Source organism: Cupressus sempervirens, chromosome 8 (assembly GCF_028749045.1).
Source record: "Cupressus sempervirens isolate cs-2001-9-10 chromosome 8, ASM2874904v1, whole genome shotgun sequence".
NCBI classification, from domain to species: Eukaryota; Viridiplantae; Streptophyta; class Pinopsida; order Cupressales; family Cupressaceae; genus Cupressus; species Cupressus sempervirens.
In genome coordinates, this window is record NC_143125.1 from 778523900 (window position 1) to 778541890 (window position 17991).

At 36.7% G+C, this 17991-nt stretch overlaps 1 protein-coding gene across 1 annotated transcript; it reads left to right on the forward strand.

Annotated features, from left to right (window-relative positions):
• Positions 1-7999: 7999 nt before the first annotated feature.
• Positions 8000-12670, forward strand: LOC149544728 (uncharacterized). The gene is made up of 2 exons (XM_089796004.1): positions 8000-10095; positions 11023-12670. The coding sequence occupies exons 1-2, from the start codon at positions 8000-8002 to the stop codon at positions 12668-12670; spliced, it is 3744 nt and encodes a 1247-aa protein (XP_089652130.1).
• Positions 12671-17991: the final 5321 nt, after the last annotated feature.

A 17991-nucleotide genomic window follows, 5' to 3' on the forward strand; every position in this document is an offset into this window, starting at 1 on the left:
CTATCTTATAGCCTAAATCCACAACTTATGTGCAAATAATCTTACTAAAAATGCAATTGGTGGATCAATAATTATTTCTATGGTGATCTCTCTCTTGTTCCATACTACCCATGTATTCTTCTAAATTGCCTCTTGCATCACTCCTCATAGTCTTTGTTCTACCTAGGGTAGGATACCTTATTACTCTTTGATTAATCATCTTTGTAATCTTGATATGGCCATCTTCTAATCATACAAATTTTTCATGTATTCTATTGAGAACTTCCTTAATCCACTCTGTCTTGAATACATTAGAAAAATCTAGGGCACTAGTTAACCCTTTTCTCTCTACAATTTTTTTTTCCTCTTTTAGAACTCCATTTTCATAAAATTTGCTATACAAGTCTCTAATTTCCATGTCTCCTATACTCCCTACTTTAAAAGTGTAGGAACACCTTACATTTTATATCATTAAAACTTGTGGTAGTATCATAGATAATGCACCAGATGGGTCTCCTTTGTATGTGATATCAGGAATTGCCCAAAAATGTAGTTGTTTAATCTCATTACTAATCAACTATACATTTAAAACTTCTTTTCCTTCCTTACCCATAGTAGAAGATGAGCTAAACACTATTACAACTATTTGGGGTTTGTGTAAATTCAAATAGTGTAGCTTGGTAGATGATAAATACCTTAAAAAATTAAAATTTGGTGGCAAGTAGCAGATGAATCTAGTTTGAAAATGCTTGAATCAATTTCTCCAATTTGCCTTATGCTCTTTGTGCTCTCTTCAATCTTGATTGGTTGTAATGGAGTCAAAAAATGACCATATATCCCTTGAAACTTCACAATAAATACTTAGTGCTTACACAACTATAAGCTCAACTCCAATAGTAATTTTGACTCACTTAGCTTCCATGTAATTTTATCGCACTCATCAACCATAGTGAGCTCGGCCAACACTATCACCTTCGATAGCTTGACATCAACTAAATTTTTACTTGGTAGCAAGAGTGAAACTTTTCATGCTTGGCATTAACATGAAAAATTATAGATTTATTCTAGATTCTAACCAATACTTTGTATCTTACTTCATGCATATATGATCTTTTCATAACTAAATCCTAGAACTAATGTATAATTGAACTTTGAAATATCAGTGCCACACATACCTATTCATGTCCTAGTTGGGGGTAGTGTGATCACATGATCCATTGGATGAAGTGATCCCATCTCATCTTGATGTTTTGTAATCTTCCTTTTTCTTCCATGTCTTGTTCATTTGCACTTTGATTTCTTCAACATCAATCTTTCCTTTTTCTTTATTGAATTCACTACTAGGTGCTTTTGACCTTGTTGCAAATTTTATGTTGATGTTACTAGTCTTCAAACAACTAAAACATGTAGTTTGACTCAACCATCTACTATAGTCACTTCTAAAATGTGTTATAATGTAGTTCTCAGTAGCATGCCCATACTCTTGACAATAGTGACAACTATACCTTGTATTGTAATCCCAATTGTAGGATATGTCAATATGGTTTACCTTATCTAGCTTGTTTGATAACCAATTAAGCTTGGATCTGCACTCATGTGCTCTATGTCCATACTTCTTACAGTTCTAACAATAACCTTCAAATCTTTGTTTGCTTGTAGTCTTGGTTTTTCATTCATGTGTTTGATGTCCTTGATTTTTACAATTATGATAGTTGTTGGAAATATTCAAGATATGACAAGTTACTGAGAGGGGAGGGGTGAATCAGTAACCTCAAAAATTTTAAATAATTCAACACTTTAACCATATATACTATTCACCATTCATTCATCTAATCTACTACATATATGAGAGATCAAACATTTATAACACATGTCCACAGTGATTTGGTAACCCAAAAACCTTCTAAATAGAAAGTAAAACTAGGGTGGGGATGATACCCACAAAAATTCATTACTATAGTATAAAGTTAGCCTGTTAAAGCTTACATTGACTACTTCTAGTGATCTACCTTGTTAGGAGCACAAAGGACTATAAGGTCCACCTTGTTAGAGGATTTACAAACATACAACAAAGTATGCACTCTGTTAGGAGATTTATACAAAGACTGTTAAGTCTACCCTATTAAAGGATTTACAAAATTGATTCACCTATTAGGATGAGATAGTTGATCTACTTACAACTTGATTTCTAATTAGATCCTTCAAGTATAGATCACCTCTTATGACTGATGAATCTTTATTGCTCCTTGTAGACTTTGCTAAATACTCTGGTCTGCTGCTAATTCGCTTTCATTCTTCTCAAAACATTACATGTCTATCTTGATACTCTCATGCATACATTGTAAATGATATCATACATTACATATATACCATTCCAATAATTACAATTGCAAGGTCAGCCAAAACACAAGTGAACAAAATATTACTTAGTCAGCCAAAAAGTAAAAAACTTGGGTTCTTCAAGCTGACTTGGTAACCTTCTGATAGTCAACATCCACTATATTATTTGGCACCATCATGCACTTGGTAGAAGTAGAGGCTTGGTCCATACTAATCACACAACATATCTTGGAACTCAGTAACCATTGGAGACTTGGTAGATATAGTATCACTCTGTAAAAACTGAATCCTTCGTTTACCTTGCTTTCACTCGATAAGCACTACACTTTCATTACTTGGTAAAAATTGGACTTCCATCACTTGCTAAACACTATGAAGCTCAGTGAACACTATATGCTCAGTAGATACTATTTGGTTACACACCCACTTGGTAGCTTCATGAATTCTTGATATGAACTGCTTGACTGCACACTCACTAGGTAGCTTCAAGAATGCTCGGTATGAAATACTTAAGTGATGAACCTACAAGGTAACCACTGAATGCTCGGTATACACTATAGAGTGAGTGGTGAACTTGGTAATCATTTAGAATAAAGTAAGTGTTGTCACTAATGGAAAATAAAATATAATGCCAACAATCTCCCCCTTTGGCATTAGTGACAAAACGCTTATAAGCGAAAACATATGTACATAACCTAACTCAATGAATTTTGGTTTTTCAAAATTGATTTTTGTAGAACTACTGCATATACATTTCTATATATCTTCTTGATGACTTATAATGTATATATAAAGATACTTATGTACACATGCTAACTCTATTGAGTGCTAACTCCCCCTTTCACTTATAGTGATAACTCTCCTCGCTTATTATGTTGAATCTCTCCCCCTTTTTGACAATAATGCCAAAGGACTACATATATAGTTTATATGACTACAGAAAAGTGAGATAGAAAATCTTTATGTACCTTAAGGATGGTGGAAAAAGTATTATCCCAAGTCTACTGCAAAATTTGACAGGTGGAGAGAGCAATTTGAACTTCTGCTGATAATTGGATCATGTGATCAGCCACTAAGAAGTTCTAACCTTGGACCAATGTTTTGTAATGAGAAATATGTTTCTACATTATGTCCATGATAGGAAGGATCATGTTCTGGATGTCTATGAGTGTAGATTGGATCCTTGCTTCCTCTGTCAATAGTTGTACCAGTACATCTACCAAATATCTAATTTTGGTGTGATGGGAAGTTGTGGAGGAAGAGTCCACCTTTAACCCTGATGCACTTGATTGCATATCAATGTCAATCTTATTTAGCTTATCCTTTATTTCTTTAGTAAAACTAGAAATATCACATAGTTATGCAAAAAGTGATGCTGCATTATTAAAAGAATTTTCAAAATTACCCAAAAATGTTGACAATTCAACTTGCTTGATTGCTATCTTTTGAGAAATATGCTCTAGCATCTTCTTATCAAATTTCCTTTCAGCTTTTTCAATTAGTTTCTCTTGTCCGGAAGAATCTTCATTAAATTTTTGTACTGCCTCTTCTAACTAAATCAAAATGTGTTGAGTAGAATCTATTTCAACACCTATAGCATCTATAATTATATCCTTGGAATTCTCAATTATTCTGTATTCCTTATCCCTTTCTAATCTTAACTATTTCTATATTAGTTTCATCTCTATGAGTTGACTGGATAACCTCATCTCTTCAAGGTAGCATTGTCATAGTCAATCTTTGGAATCACTATTTATGTGTCTAAGTCAATGTCTTCTCCAATTTCCTTTCCAGTGATCAAAACTTTTAATGGATGCTTTTGTTTGACTTTTATGATGACTGGTTTGACCTTAGGAATAGAGACAATAGTGGAGATAGAAGGGCTAGCAGTGAAAAATGGGATAGGATTCAAGGATTGAATACCAAGAGAAGTACTAACTAGATAAAAAACTAAAACACTTCCCAAAAATGGTATCACACTCGATAGAGTACCCATAGTAGTATCTGAACTGATTGGAGTTGAAGTGGATATAGATAATGCTAATGAGAACAAAACTATAGAGCTTACTAGAATTGATGGAGACAAAATTGTAGAACTTACTATTACACTCACTAATGGTGAAGGAGCTAAGGAGGCTGAGTCGGTGGTAGAAGAAGTGATAGACAACTTGGTAGATGAAGTTATTGGCACATCTATTTTAGATGCCTAGAGTTGGGAGGTGGCTGGTGAAGATTGAGCTATGGTAGAGATTTTTGTGCTCAAAATTTCACTTACAGAAGCTATCTCCATAGTAGGTTTAACTGTCTTTGGTGGAGAGTGAGGAAGGGATGCAATAACTTCTACTATAATTTTTACTGGATCTTCTTCATCTTTTTCTTCCTCAACTGCTTCTTCCTCCTTCTCTTCTTCCTCTTTTTCTTCTATTAGTGCATGCAACTCTCCTGGAGTAACTGTGATAGATGGAGTGCTATCAAAATCATCATTGTCACTATTATCATCATCCTTGATTTCAAAAGGATCATCACTGGGCTTTTGCAAATGATAGATGTTCTTTAGCATGTTTGTTGCATATCTTACAACATGTTCAATGTCCTTAATTAAAATCAAACATGTGTGAAATCTAATCATCATTTTACCTTCATTATTCTTCATTGCTACCTTTATTTTTGCTTCAGTAAGACTCAATAGAAGATTCTTCAAGGATTTCTCATATATGTCCTTGGCCATTTGGGTGGCTGATTCCCATCTTGGTTGCAATCTCTCCAACAACTCTTTGGAGATTTGAGGGGCAAGCTAATTTGGGGAGTATTTCCATTTTCTCATCTTATTGAGTACCAGTTCCTCAATCAGCATTTTCTCTACATCAGTCCTTGTTTCAAATTTCAATGCCTTGAAATTTTTGATGTCAGCTCCCTCTTTCAATTGTTTTAGCCTTTTCTCAAATGTGAGTGGAGGCCTAAAAAGTACAGTTTTCCACTTTGCAGTAGGCTACTTTTTAGGTTTGGTGATAATCACCTTCCCTTTAATCTTTGGTGGTTCCTCTTCTTTTTCAAATTCAATCTTTTCACCTTCTTCTTCTTCTTCTTCTTTTTTATCCTCACCTTTTCCTTCAATAAGTATAAGAGGGCCAGTTGTACTTGTCAACTTTGCTATCTTTCTCTTGCCTTTGCTTATAGCCGAGGGTAGCTTGATTTCAAGCTTAATTCTAGTCTTGGCTTCATCATAAGTGCCAAAGGAAAGAAGCTTAGGATCTATAGGTTCATTTACCAGTGCTTCAATAACGTCCCTGGCTTCATCAATATTCACCTCATAAGGAAGAGGTTTCACCCATGCAACTCGGGTTCTAATTGCCTGAATGTATACTCTATCATAGTCAACCATGAAGCATACATCATCTTTGTAATCTTCAACTAGTTTTGGTGGAATTCAAAACCTATTATTCATCCTTTCCTTGAAATCTTCAAAATAATTATCCATAACCTTCTCAAAGTTTTCACCCATGTCAGCAATAAACTCATTAATGTGATATAAAATTGGAATATCTTTTCTCCATACAACTGAGCCCTTTGATGGAAAGAATTTTTGAAAATAGAAAAATAAATAAATTAACAGGGAACCAAATTTGCAAGGATTATTCTTTGAAGTCCTTATGATGTCCATATTCTTGTTCAATTGTTTCAACAATAATTTTGACAGGTCAAATTCAAGATTTTTCTTCACAGTTTTGAATGCCAAATCAATAGCCTCATAGGGCACACTGTTCAAATGACTGGAGCTATAAATTTTGTGGGCAATGACATGAATACCAAACCTTAATTCAACATCAGATATAGTGCTAACCTTCAAACCTCTACCATCCCATTCAGCTAGGGTTTTCTTCTGTAATTCCTCCTGACCTAGGCTTTTGGTAGTTTTTGCTTTACTTAGCATGGGGAGACTGGTTATCTTATGAATCATATTCTTTGTGATTAATATTGACTACTCTAACCATAGTTGCCCATTGTGAACATGACTAAGTATGTACCTGATCCACTTAATTTAGAAACTCCTTGGCATATGTGGTGCAGAGCACAAAGCTTGGTATTAGAGGAATGGATAAAAACTCCATCTTGTCTTCATTCTTCCTTCCTCATACCTCTTTGGATGTAATTAGAGGTTTTATGAAGTTTTATGCAAGGTTTGAATAAATATGAGCCCATTTGTGTAGGCACTTCATCTTATTTGGTGACCCTATAAACCAAGGATGTAAGTAGCCTATAGGGTATATATGTTTTAGGTGTTTAGGAGGGTTTCATATGGCCTGAATAGCCATGATGCTCAATAATATCAAGTTTAGAATGTGTTTTGAAGTCTTCATATGAAAAATTGCTCATATCGGCAGTTTTGAAAAAAAAAGTTGCTGACAACTTTTGCAAGAAAACTGTGCAACTTTTGCAAATTAGTTACATTCGACCTCTAACTGCCTTGGAGGTCAGTTTTTAGGTGTCATTAGGCTATAAATATATTGATCCTCTTCCCAAAAGAACAGAGGAACTTCATTGTACGGATTTCTCATTGGATGAATAAAGAACTCCCTATTTTTCTGTTCAACTCGCTGTTTTCAAAGGTTGCACGTGTGGTACGGACGTGAGACTAGAAGTTTAATGGTGGATTTGCAGAGTTTTATGTCCCACTAACTCATTGCATTTTATTTGGAGTGATTTGAAGGAGTTTGGACAAAGTTAGAGCAAATTGAGTGAAACCAGTCCCAAACCCTCCATAAAATTAGGGTTTTGTGCAAATGAGCCATTAGAGTGCACCTAATTGGCCTCAGGGGTACAAAACCCAATAATCTGAGAGAAGACATGTACCATTTGTTGATTCTAGAAGTAGGAGTAGTTTCCATGGTGGGAGTCCAAGTTTCAATGATGCCCTAGTTCAAGTTAGGCATAGAATTTGAACTCGGAATTCAGATTTGAAAGTAGAATTGTGAAGTTCGGTGGATTGGAGTGCAACCAACGGTTGAATTGGAAGTATTAGACCTTCCCTAACACCATCCAAGTCAGTATCTTTTTCTGTGTACCCATTTCCTTGCACTTGCTTAACAAACCAAGCCTAATTAGGCCTATTAGGACTGCGTGTTTTGCATAGGTTGGGATATGATGGAGTGGAGTGAAATTTTAAGATTTGGAGGTCTTTAAGGGGAGTCAAAAGGGTATCTGAAACTCTAATTTATTTTCCAAGTCGTTTGGGGAAATCCAAAGATATTGCTGAAACTCAGGTTTTGCTGACCTACTAGGATTTACTAGGTAGGTATTGGCTGGGTGTATTACAAAAGTGTGGGAATCTGAAAATTTGTTGATTCAGAGTACATTGGGATAGGTGAAGGTGTATTGACCATCAGATCAAGTGGTTGAGAGGCCTAAAGCATAGATCCTTGTTTTGGCCTAGTTGAGGGATGCCATTTCTAAAGACAAATTGGGAGCAGACTTTGCTTACCTGTTCCTTGCATTGAGAAGGTTGTCAAACCTTGTGAGAAGGTTATTTGCCAAGAGTGTAAGGTCCTTTAAGGATCTCCTAAGGCTAGAAGCAAGTTTGGCTTGTTTGAAGGGTCTAAGTGCAATCTAGACCAAGAGTACACTTTCGGTGTGTAACTCTGCATCAAGGTGGTATCAGAGCAGGTTAAGACCTATTTTCATCATGTCTGAAGGAGAAGATGGACCAGAGAGGGATCTCCCTCTAAGGGTCACAAACGCAGAACTAGCCAAGATAGTACAAGAACAAATGGCTGAAAGTAGGGCCTTTAGAGAAGAGAACAGAGCAGTCAAGAGAGAGTTGGAGAGACTCAAGGGCAAGTTGAAGAGAGGAGAAAACTATGAATCAGAAAATGAAGAGGTGGAGCAAGATGACAATGCAGCAGCAGTAGCACCTGATCAAAGGCCTCTCTTACAAGCACTAGAAAGGATGGGAGTCAAGGGTGGAGAGATCCCTACATTTCAAGGAAAACTCAATCCTGATGAATGCATTGATTGGATTGAAGCCATGGACAATCACTTTGAATGTGACCACATTCCACCAAGCCAAAAAGTAAAGATTGCCAAGACTAAGTTGAAGGGTGCAGCACTAAGCTGGTGGAATTTTATTCAGAATGAGAGGGTTGAGGATGGCAAGGAGCCCATAACTACTTGGAAAAGAATGAGAGCAGAGATCAAGAGGCAGTTTGTGCCCGAGGATTATGAAATCCTTGTGAACCAAAGGTTGCATAACCTTAAACAAAGGGATCTTGATGTGAGCACATACACACAAGAGTTCCATAACTTGACATTGAGAGCCAAGGTCAATGAGACAAATAAACAAAAACTAGCCAGATATGTAAGTGGCTTGAAGTATTCTATTCAAGATGAATTGACATTGGTGAATTTGGAGTCTGTACACCAGTGTTTTAATCTTGCATTGAAGATTGAAGAGAAGCATAAGAGGAGAGGTGATTCAAACACCAACAAAAGAGGAGGTAGCAATAATTTCAGAGGAAGAGGGGGCAGATTTCAAGGCAGAGGCTCTGGTTTCAGAGATGAAAATCAGAATCAGAATATTGATACCAGTCAAAGAGGATCTTTTAGAGGCAGAGGCAATAATGGCAATAGAGGAAGGAATGGCAACAGGAGCAGAGGAGGCCAGGTCTTCACTGGCAGGTGTTTTATTTGCAATCAGACAGGGCATCAATCCTTTAGATGTCCCCAAAAAGGAGGAGACAGCAGCAGACCCGGAGATAGGAGAATTAATCTATTGCAAGAAGAAGAAGAGGATGGGCAAAGCATCTCATCCTATCACACCACAACCTCCAGACTTGCTAATCCTGAAACTGGAGAGTGCCTCATGATGCAAAGGACACTTTTGAAGGTGCCACAACCTGCAGAACCACCTCAGAGAAAAACATTGTTCAGGACACATTGCAAGGTGAAAGGAAAGGTATGTAAGTTAATTGTGGATTCAGGATCAACTGACAATATAGCATCTAAAGAAATGGTGGATAAATTAAAGTTGCCTAGGATACCACACCCATACCCTTATAAAGCTTCTTGGTTAACAAAAGACAAACAAACATTGGTAAATGAACAAGTTTGGGTGGAGTTCACATTAGGAGAGTATTCTGATAAAGTTTTGTGTGATGTCACTGAGATGGATGCATGTCACCTCTTATTAGGAAGGCCATGGCAGTTTGATGTAAAATCAAGGCATGATGGAGAAACCAACATTTATACAATAACTAAGGGAGGTGTTAAGTATACAATGAGGCCATTGCCTGATGATAGCAAATCAGACCATATAGTTAGTAGTGTGGCTTTAGTAGGGGAGAAGGAATTCCTCAAAACTATAAAAGAAAAGGACACACCCTGCTTTGCAATAGTGGTAAGACCAAAACAAGAATCAAGGAACCTAGTCAAGCCTAGAGCAGATTTGAAAAAAGATGGTGTAGGACCCAAGGAGGTTAGGGATTTGCTAAACAAGTATCATGGGATTGTGGCAGGGAGTGTACCATCTACTTTACCACCAGAGAGAGAGGTGAGTCATTGTATAGACCTCATACCAGGGGCCACTTTACCAAATAAGGCTGCATACAAGTTGACTCCAGAACAGAATGAGGAGATAGCAAAACAAATAGAAGAGTTGTTGTCTAAGGGTCTGATTAGGAAGAGTGTGAGTCCATGTGCAGTACCTGCAGTACTTGCACCAAAAAAGGAAGGAACATGGAGGCTATGTACGGACTCAAGGGCTATAAACAAGATAACCATCCGGTATACGTTTCCCATGCCAAGAATGGAAGATTTGTTGGATTGTTTAGGAGGGGCTAAAATTTACTCCAAGGTAGACTTAAAAAGTGGATACCATCAGATAAGGATCAGAAAAGGGGATGAGTGGAAAACAGCATTTAAAACAACTGAGGGTCTTTATGAGTGGCTTGTGATGCCATTTGGGCTATCAAATGCCCCAAGTACCTTCATGAGATTGATGAATGAGGTACTTAAGCCTTTCCTTAACAAGTTTGTTGTGGTATACCTAGATGACATACTAGTGTTTAGCAAGGATGAAGAGGAACACTTCAAACATCTAGATTTGGTCCTAAAAAGATTGCATGAGGAAGATCTCAAGATCAATTTGGAAAAGTGTATATTTGTGAAGGATGAACTGATATTTCTTGGTTTCGTTATTTCTAAGGACTCTTTGAAAATGGATCCATCCAAAGTAGAAGCTATAATAAATTGGCCATCTCCTACCACTGCTAGTGAGGTTAAAAGTTTCCATGGTTTATGTAATTTTTATAGAAAATTCATAAGGAATTTTAGTGGGATATCTGCTCCAATGGTGGATACGATTAAGGGGGGCAAGAAATGTCATTTTGTATGGACTAATGCTGCAGAAGAATCTTTCCAAATGCTGAAGCAGAAGATAGCACAAGAACCAGTCCTAAAGTTCCCTGATTTCAACAAAGTGTTTGTCATAGAATGTGATGCAAGCACTAAAGCTATTGGTGGTGTATTGAGTCAAGAGGGCAGACCAATAGCCTTCTTTAGTGAGAAGTTAAATGAAGCAAAGAAGAAATATTCAGTATATGATCTAGAGTTGTATGCTATGGTCCAATCCTTAAAAAGATGGAGGCATTATTTACTTTCCAAGGAGTTTATTGTTTTTACTGATAATCAGGCTTTGAGCTTTCTTAACAGGCAGGAAAAATTGAATCAAAGGCACATGAAGTGGATGGAGTTCATCCAAGCATATACTTTCTCAATCAAGCACAAGAAAGGGATCACAAACAAAGTTGTTGATGCCCTAAGTAGAAGAAACCTCCTAATTCAATCAATTGAACTTGAAACCGTTGGCATAGAAGGTATGAAGGATCTATACAGCCAAGATGAGGATTTCAAAGAGATTTATAAAGTTTTCCAAAGCATGGAAGGCAGGTATCACACAGAGCTCTCTGATTTTTTAATTCAAGATGGTTTATTGTTTAAGGGGGGACAATTATGTGTTCCTAGGGGATCATATAGAGAGAATATAATAAAAGAAAAACATAGTGGGGGCATGTCTGGTCATTTTGGATTAGACAAAACACTTGAGCAAGTTAGGAGGTTCTACCATTGGCCAAAAATGCAGACCGATGTAAGAAAGTTTGTGGAATCTTGTATAATTTGTCAAAAGGCTAAAGGGCACTCATCAAATGCAGGGCTTTATACTCCTCTACCTATCCCTGACAGACCATGGGATTCAATAAGCATGGATTTTGTATTGGGATTACCAAAAACTAAGGCAGGAAATGATAGTGTGTTTGTGGTTGTTGACAGATTTTCCAAAATGTCTCACTTTATCCCTTGCAAAACTACACATGATGCTTCAAACATTGCAGGTCTATTCTTCAAAGAAGTGGTAAGACTCCATGGTTTACCAAGGTCTATTGTTTCAGACAGAGACTCCAAGTTCCTAGGACATTTTTGGAGGACTCTTTGGAAAAGACTTGGAACAAACCTTAATTTTTCTTCTGCCTATCACCCTCAATCAGATGGGCAGACTGAGGTAACAAATAGGTCACTAGGGAACCTACTAAGATGCTTGGCACAACAATATGGTGGATCATGGGATAACATATTACCACAAGCTGAATATGCATACAATGATTCCGTAAACAGAAGTACTGGTTTGACACCATTCCAAATTGTTTATGGTGAACACCCAAGGGGAGTACTAGAGTTAAGGGATGTCAGTCAGATGGAGAGGAGAAGTGCCCAAGCTCAAGACTTTGCACAAGTGATGAAGGAGGTACAACACCAAGTGAAAGACAGACTGTCTAAATCTGCAGACAAGTACAGAGAACATGCCAACAAGAAAAGAAGGGATTTGCAGTTCAAAGTTGGAGACCTTGTCATGGTCCATTTGAAGAAGGAGAGGATCCCAAAGGGACAGCATACCAAGTTGATGGCAAAGAAAATTGGTCCATTTAAGATCCTACAAAAATGTGGGAACAATGCATACAAAATTGAATTGCCACCGGATGTTGGATTGTCACCAATCTTTAATATCTCTGATTTTTTTGCTTTCAAAGAACCTACTGATATTGTGGATGCAGGTACAGGTCTGGAAGAGCAAGTTACTAATGTTGCATTGCCAAAGACACATAAACTCCAAATTGAGTGCATATTGGACAAGAGAGTTTCTATGGAGACACGAAGAGGCACATACTATACCTACTTGGTCAAATGGGCTGGGTTACCTAAGGAGGATGCAACATGGATGACTCAAGCAGAGATAGAGAAAGTAGGCTATCAATTTAACACCATTCCCAACTCAAGGGACTTGAGTTCTTTTGGAGAGGGGTAGTATGGTGCAGAGCACAAAGCTTGGTATTAGAGGAATGGATAAAAACTCCATCTTGTCTTCATTCTTCCTTCCTCATACCTCTTTGGATGTAATTAGAGGTTTTATGAAGTTTTATGCAAGGTTTGAATAAATATGAGCCCATTTGTGTAGGCACTTCATCTTATTTGGTGACCCTATAAACCAAGGATGTAAGTAGCCTATAGGGTATATATGTTTTAGGTGTTTAGGAGGGTTTCATATGGCCTAAATAGCCATGATGCTCAATAATATCAAGTTTAGAATGTGTTTTGAAGTCTTCATATGAAAAATTGCTCATATCGGCAGTTTTGAAAAAAAAAGTTGCTGACAACTTTTGCAAGAAAACTGTGCAACTTTTGCAAATTAGTTACATTCGACCTCTAACTGCCTTGGAGGTCAGTTTTTAGGTGTCATTAGGCTATAAATATATTGATCCTCTTCCCAAAAGAACAGAGGAACTTCATTGTACGGATTTCTCATTGGATGAATAAAGAACTCCCTATTTTTCTGTTCAACTCGCTGTTTTCAGAGGTTGCACGTGTGGTACAGACGTGAGACTAGAAGTTTAATGGTGGATTTGCAGAGTTTTATGTCCCACTGACTCATTGCATTTTATTTGGAGTGATTTGAAGGAGTTTGGACAAAGTTAGAGCAAATTGAGTGAAACCAGTCCCAAACCCTCCATAAAATCAGGGTTTTGTGCAAATGAGCCATTAGAGTGCACCTAATTGGCCTCAGGGGTACAAAACCCAATAATCTGAGAGAAGACATGTACCATTTGTTGATTCTAGAAGTAGGAGTAGTTTCCATGGTGGGAGTCCAAGTTTCAATGATGCCCTAGTTCAAGTTAGGCATAGAATTTGAACTCGGAATTCAGATTTGAAAGTAGAATTGTGAAGTTCGGTGGATTGGAGTGCAACCAACAGTTGAATTGGAAGTCTTAGACCTTCCCTAACACCATCCAAGTCAGTATCTTTTTCTGTGTACCCATTTCCTTGCACTTGCTTAACAAACCAAGCCTAATTAGGCCTATTAGGACTGCGTGTTTTGCATAGGTTGGGATATGCTGGAGTGGAGTGAAATTTTAAGATTTGGAGGTCTTTAAGGGGAGTCAAAAGGGTATCTAAAACTCTAATTTATTTTCCAAGTCGTTTGGGGAAATCCAAAGATATTGCTGAAACTCAGGTTTTGCTGACCTACTAGGATTTACTAGGTAGGTATTGGCTGGGTGTATTACAAAAGTGTGGGAATCTGAAAAGTTGTTGATTCAGAGTACATTGGGATAGGTGAAGGTGTGTTGACCATCAGATCAAGTGGTTGAGAGGCCTAAAGCATAGATCCTTGTTTTGGCCTAGTTGAGGGATGCCATTTCTAAAGACAAATTGGGAGCAGACTTTGCTTACCTGTTCCTTGCATTGAGAAGGTTGTCAAACCTTGTGAGAAGGTTATTTGCCAAGAGTGTAAGGTCCTTTAAGGATCTCCTAAGGCTAGAAGCAAGTTTGGCTTGTTTGAAGGGTCTAAGTGCAATCTAGACCAAGAGTACACTTCCGGTGTGTAACTCTGCATCAATATGCGAGCTATGGGTTAACCCTTTGGTCTCTAGATGCTTATGCTCGAGTTTCAAAGAGCCATCAACACTCATTTCTCCTAGGGCATTGTCTATCTCTAGGTTTCCAATCTCTTGAATAGAACATTTGAAATGTGTATGAATGTCATTTATGAGAAGTACCTTTGGTGGAGTTTGCGATTCAGCTCCATTGGGGTCGAGTGATTTTGCAATTGCTGGAACTAGCTTGAAATTCAACACCTTCCACTCCACACCTTTAACTAGTATTTCTAAACCTCTTTTTGCCTTGGTGCTACTATTACTCTTGGATGCCATTGTTGCTTGGTAGGTGTAAGAAAATTTTGAAAAAAATCTTCGCTTGAAAATTGCTTGAAATTGCTTGGAATTTGCTTTGGAATTGCTAGAAATTTCTTAACTCTATACTCGCGGTGAAGAATGAAATCAAATTCTACCCTTTTGACCAAAATTTTTCCATATATGCTTTGTACAAAGGTAGGTGAGATGAAATAGTGCTTGATAGGCTATCATTCACTTGCTCGATAGGTGCTTACAACTTAGTGATCAAACAGAACTTTAGTTACTCCCGACCTAGCTCAGTTGAGTCTGTGATTGACCTTGCTCGGCATGACCTAATTTTTTTTGACCCTTTGTATCTAAAATACTAATTGGATCATTTACTTTCTTTCATTTTGGAACTGCTTGAGATATCACTAGAAGATGCAGTTCCATATCTTTGTTTATGGATCTTAACTAGAGATGGTGGAGTCACTCACTTCTTTAGTGACTTTTCCATCATTTGAATTATCTTGTTTGGTAGTTTTAGGAATCCACTATTGCCTCATCTACTTTCGAATTTTATCAGCTTTAACTTTCTTTTCATCTTCAACTCTTCCTATGTTCATGTAGTTTTTAGCTATAAGACTGAGTTCTATGCATGTATAGCAGATTACAGTAGTCTTGCACAGTTTATAGCAATATGTCCATATTCTCTACAATAATGACATCTGCACCAGGTATTGTAGTCCCATCCAAATATTTCTTTAATGAGTTGTTCAGCTGGATTGAATGATTTGGATCTGCATTGCAATGCCTTTTGACCATGTTTCTTGCATTTGTGACAATTTTCTTCAAATTTTGGTTTCTCCTTGCATTCATTAGCTTTATGACCATGCTGACTGCAATTGTAGCATTTACCATTAAATTTACATTTTCCATTGCTCCAACACTTATTTGATGTGTGACCTAACTTACCATAGTGATTACAGGTAGGTCTTTAATTCCTTTGGGCACCTTGTTTGGAGGTTTCACCTTCTTCCTTATAACCAAGACCAGCTTTACCTTTTTTTCTATGAAGATTCTACTCGCTTTGTTGATTTAATTGAGTCATGTCTACTTGAGATTTCATTATCCTTTCATTGACTTGTTTTTCAGTGATTAAGTCATTTTCCAAAGTTTCATTTATTTATCTTTTAGATCTTAAGTCACTTTATAAGCTTTCATTGATTTGTCTTTCAAAGATTAAATCATTCCTCAGGCTTCCATTTTCAGATCTCAGATTCATAATTTCTTCATTTTCATTAGATAGTTGATCTATAAGATCTTCATGCTGAAGGGATTGATTATTTCTCATCTCTAAGTCTTCATTTTCCTTGTTTCTCTATTCCAAAACTTCACATAGCCTAATTGATTGGATTTCTTGTTCTCTTTTAAGCTTTCTTACTTCTTCCTGCAAAGAGCCATTCTTTACTAGGAGTTCCTTGATTTCCTCATTAGCTTCATCTGAACTACTTGATGGTAAAAGGTCTTCAATCTTTTCTTCAACATATTGATGGTCATTCATTTTTCTTGCAAGTTCCTTCGTTCTCTTCAGGGATTGAGAAAGATGCTCCTTCGCTTCTTTGAGTTGAGCCATGGCCATTTTAAGATCTAGCTTTTCATTTTCAATAGCTTTTTCAAGTCTAAATATCTCCATTGTCCTTGATCTTTGCTCAAGCTATCAAACTTTATCTTGAGAACCATAAAAGCTCTGATACCAATTGTTAGAAATATTCAAGATATGACAGGTTACTAAGAGGGGAGGGGTGAATCAATAACCTCAAAACTTTTAAATAATTCAGCACTTTAACCATATATACTATTCACCATTCATTCATCTAGTCTACTACATATATGAGAGATCAAACATTTATAACACATGTACACAGTGATTTGGTAACCCATAAATCTTCCAAATAGAAAGTAAAACTAGGGTGGGGATGATGCCCACAAAACTTCATCACTGCACTATGAAGTTAGCTTGTTAAAGCTTGCATTGACCACTTCTGGTGATCTACCCTATTAGGAGCACAAAGGATTGTTAGGTCCACCTTGTTAGAGGATTTACAAACATACAATGAAGTATGCACTATGTTAGGAGATTTATACAAAGATTGTTAAGTCTACCCTGTTAAAGGATTTACAAAAATAATTCACCTATTAGGATAAGATAGTTGATCTACTTACAACTTGATTGATAATTATATCCTTGAAGTATAGATCACCTCTTATGACTGATGAATCTTTACTGCTCCGTGTAGACCTTGTTGAATACTCTGCTCTACTACTGATTTGCTTTCATTCTTCTTAAAACATTACATGTCTATCTTGATACTCTCATCCATACATTGTAAATGATATAATACATTACATATATACCATTCTAATAATTACAATTGCAAGGTTAGCCAAAACACAAGTGAAAAAAATATTACTTAGTCGACCAAACCATAGAAAACTCGAGTTCCTCAAGATGACTTGGTAACCTTCTGATACTTAGCATCCATAGTATTACTTGGCATAATCATGCACTCAGTAGAAGTAGAGGCTCGATCCATACTAATCACACAACGTAGCTTGGAACTCAGTAACCATTGGAGACTCAACAGATATAGTATCACTCGGTAAAAATTGAATCCTTCGTTTACCTTGCTTTCACTTGGTAAGCACTACACTTTCACTACTTGGTAAACACTAGACTTCCATCACTCACTAAACACTATGAAGCTTGGTGAACACTATATGCTTGATAGACACTACTAGGCTACACACCCACTCAGTAGCTTCATGATTGCTCGGTATAAACTACTTGACTGTACACTCACTAGGTAGCTTAAGGAATGGTCAGTATGAATTACTTAAGTGGTGAACCTACAAGGTAACCACTAAATGCTCAAAATACACTATAGATTGAGTGATGAACTCAATAATCATTCAAAATTAAATAAATTTTGTCACTAATGACAAATACAATATAATGCCAACAATAGTTACCCATAATTTCTTCTTATGGTTCTAATTCGCATCATTGCTCCTATAAATATTAGCTATATGACCTATCTTTCACAATTATGACAAGTAGGTTTGTAGTTCTTACCTTTGTTGCCTCTTTTTTCACAACTTTTACATGATTCTCCTTCTTCAGTGCTGGTTGTATACACCCTAAAATGGTCGCCTAGACTATGGGCCCCCATTATTCAATTTATCAAATTTCTTGAATCAATGGTTTGCAATATTTTATTAAATCAATTCAAATCAATTTCCTTGATCAAATTCGATTGTTTTATTTCTAAGGTTGATCATTTTATCCTAAGTCTTATTTAATTAAAATAAAATCTCCTCTTTTAATTAAATAAAATGAGTCCCCATTTAATTAAAAGAAAACCTCTCTTTTAATTAAATAATTCATCCACATTTAATT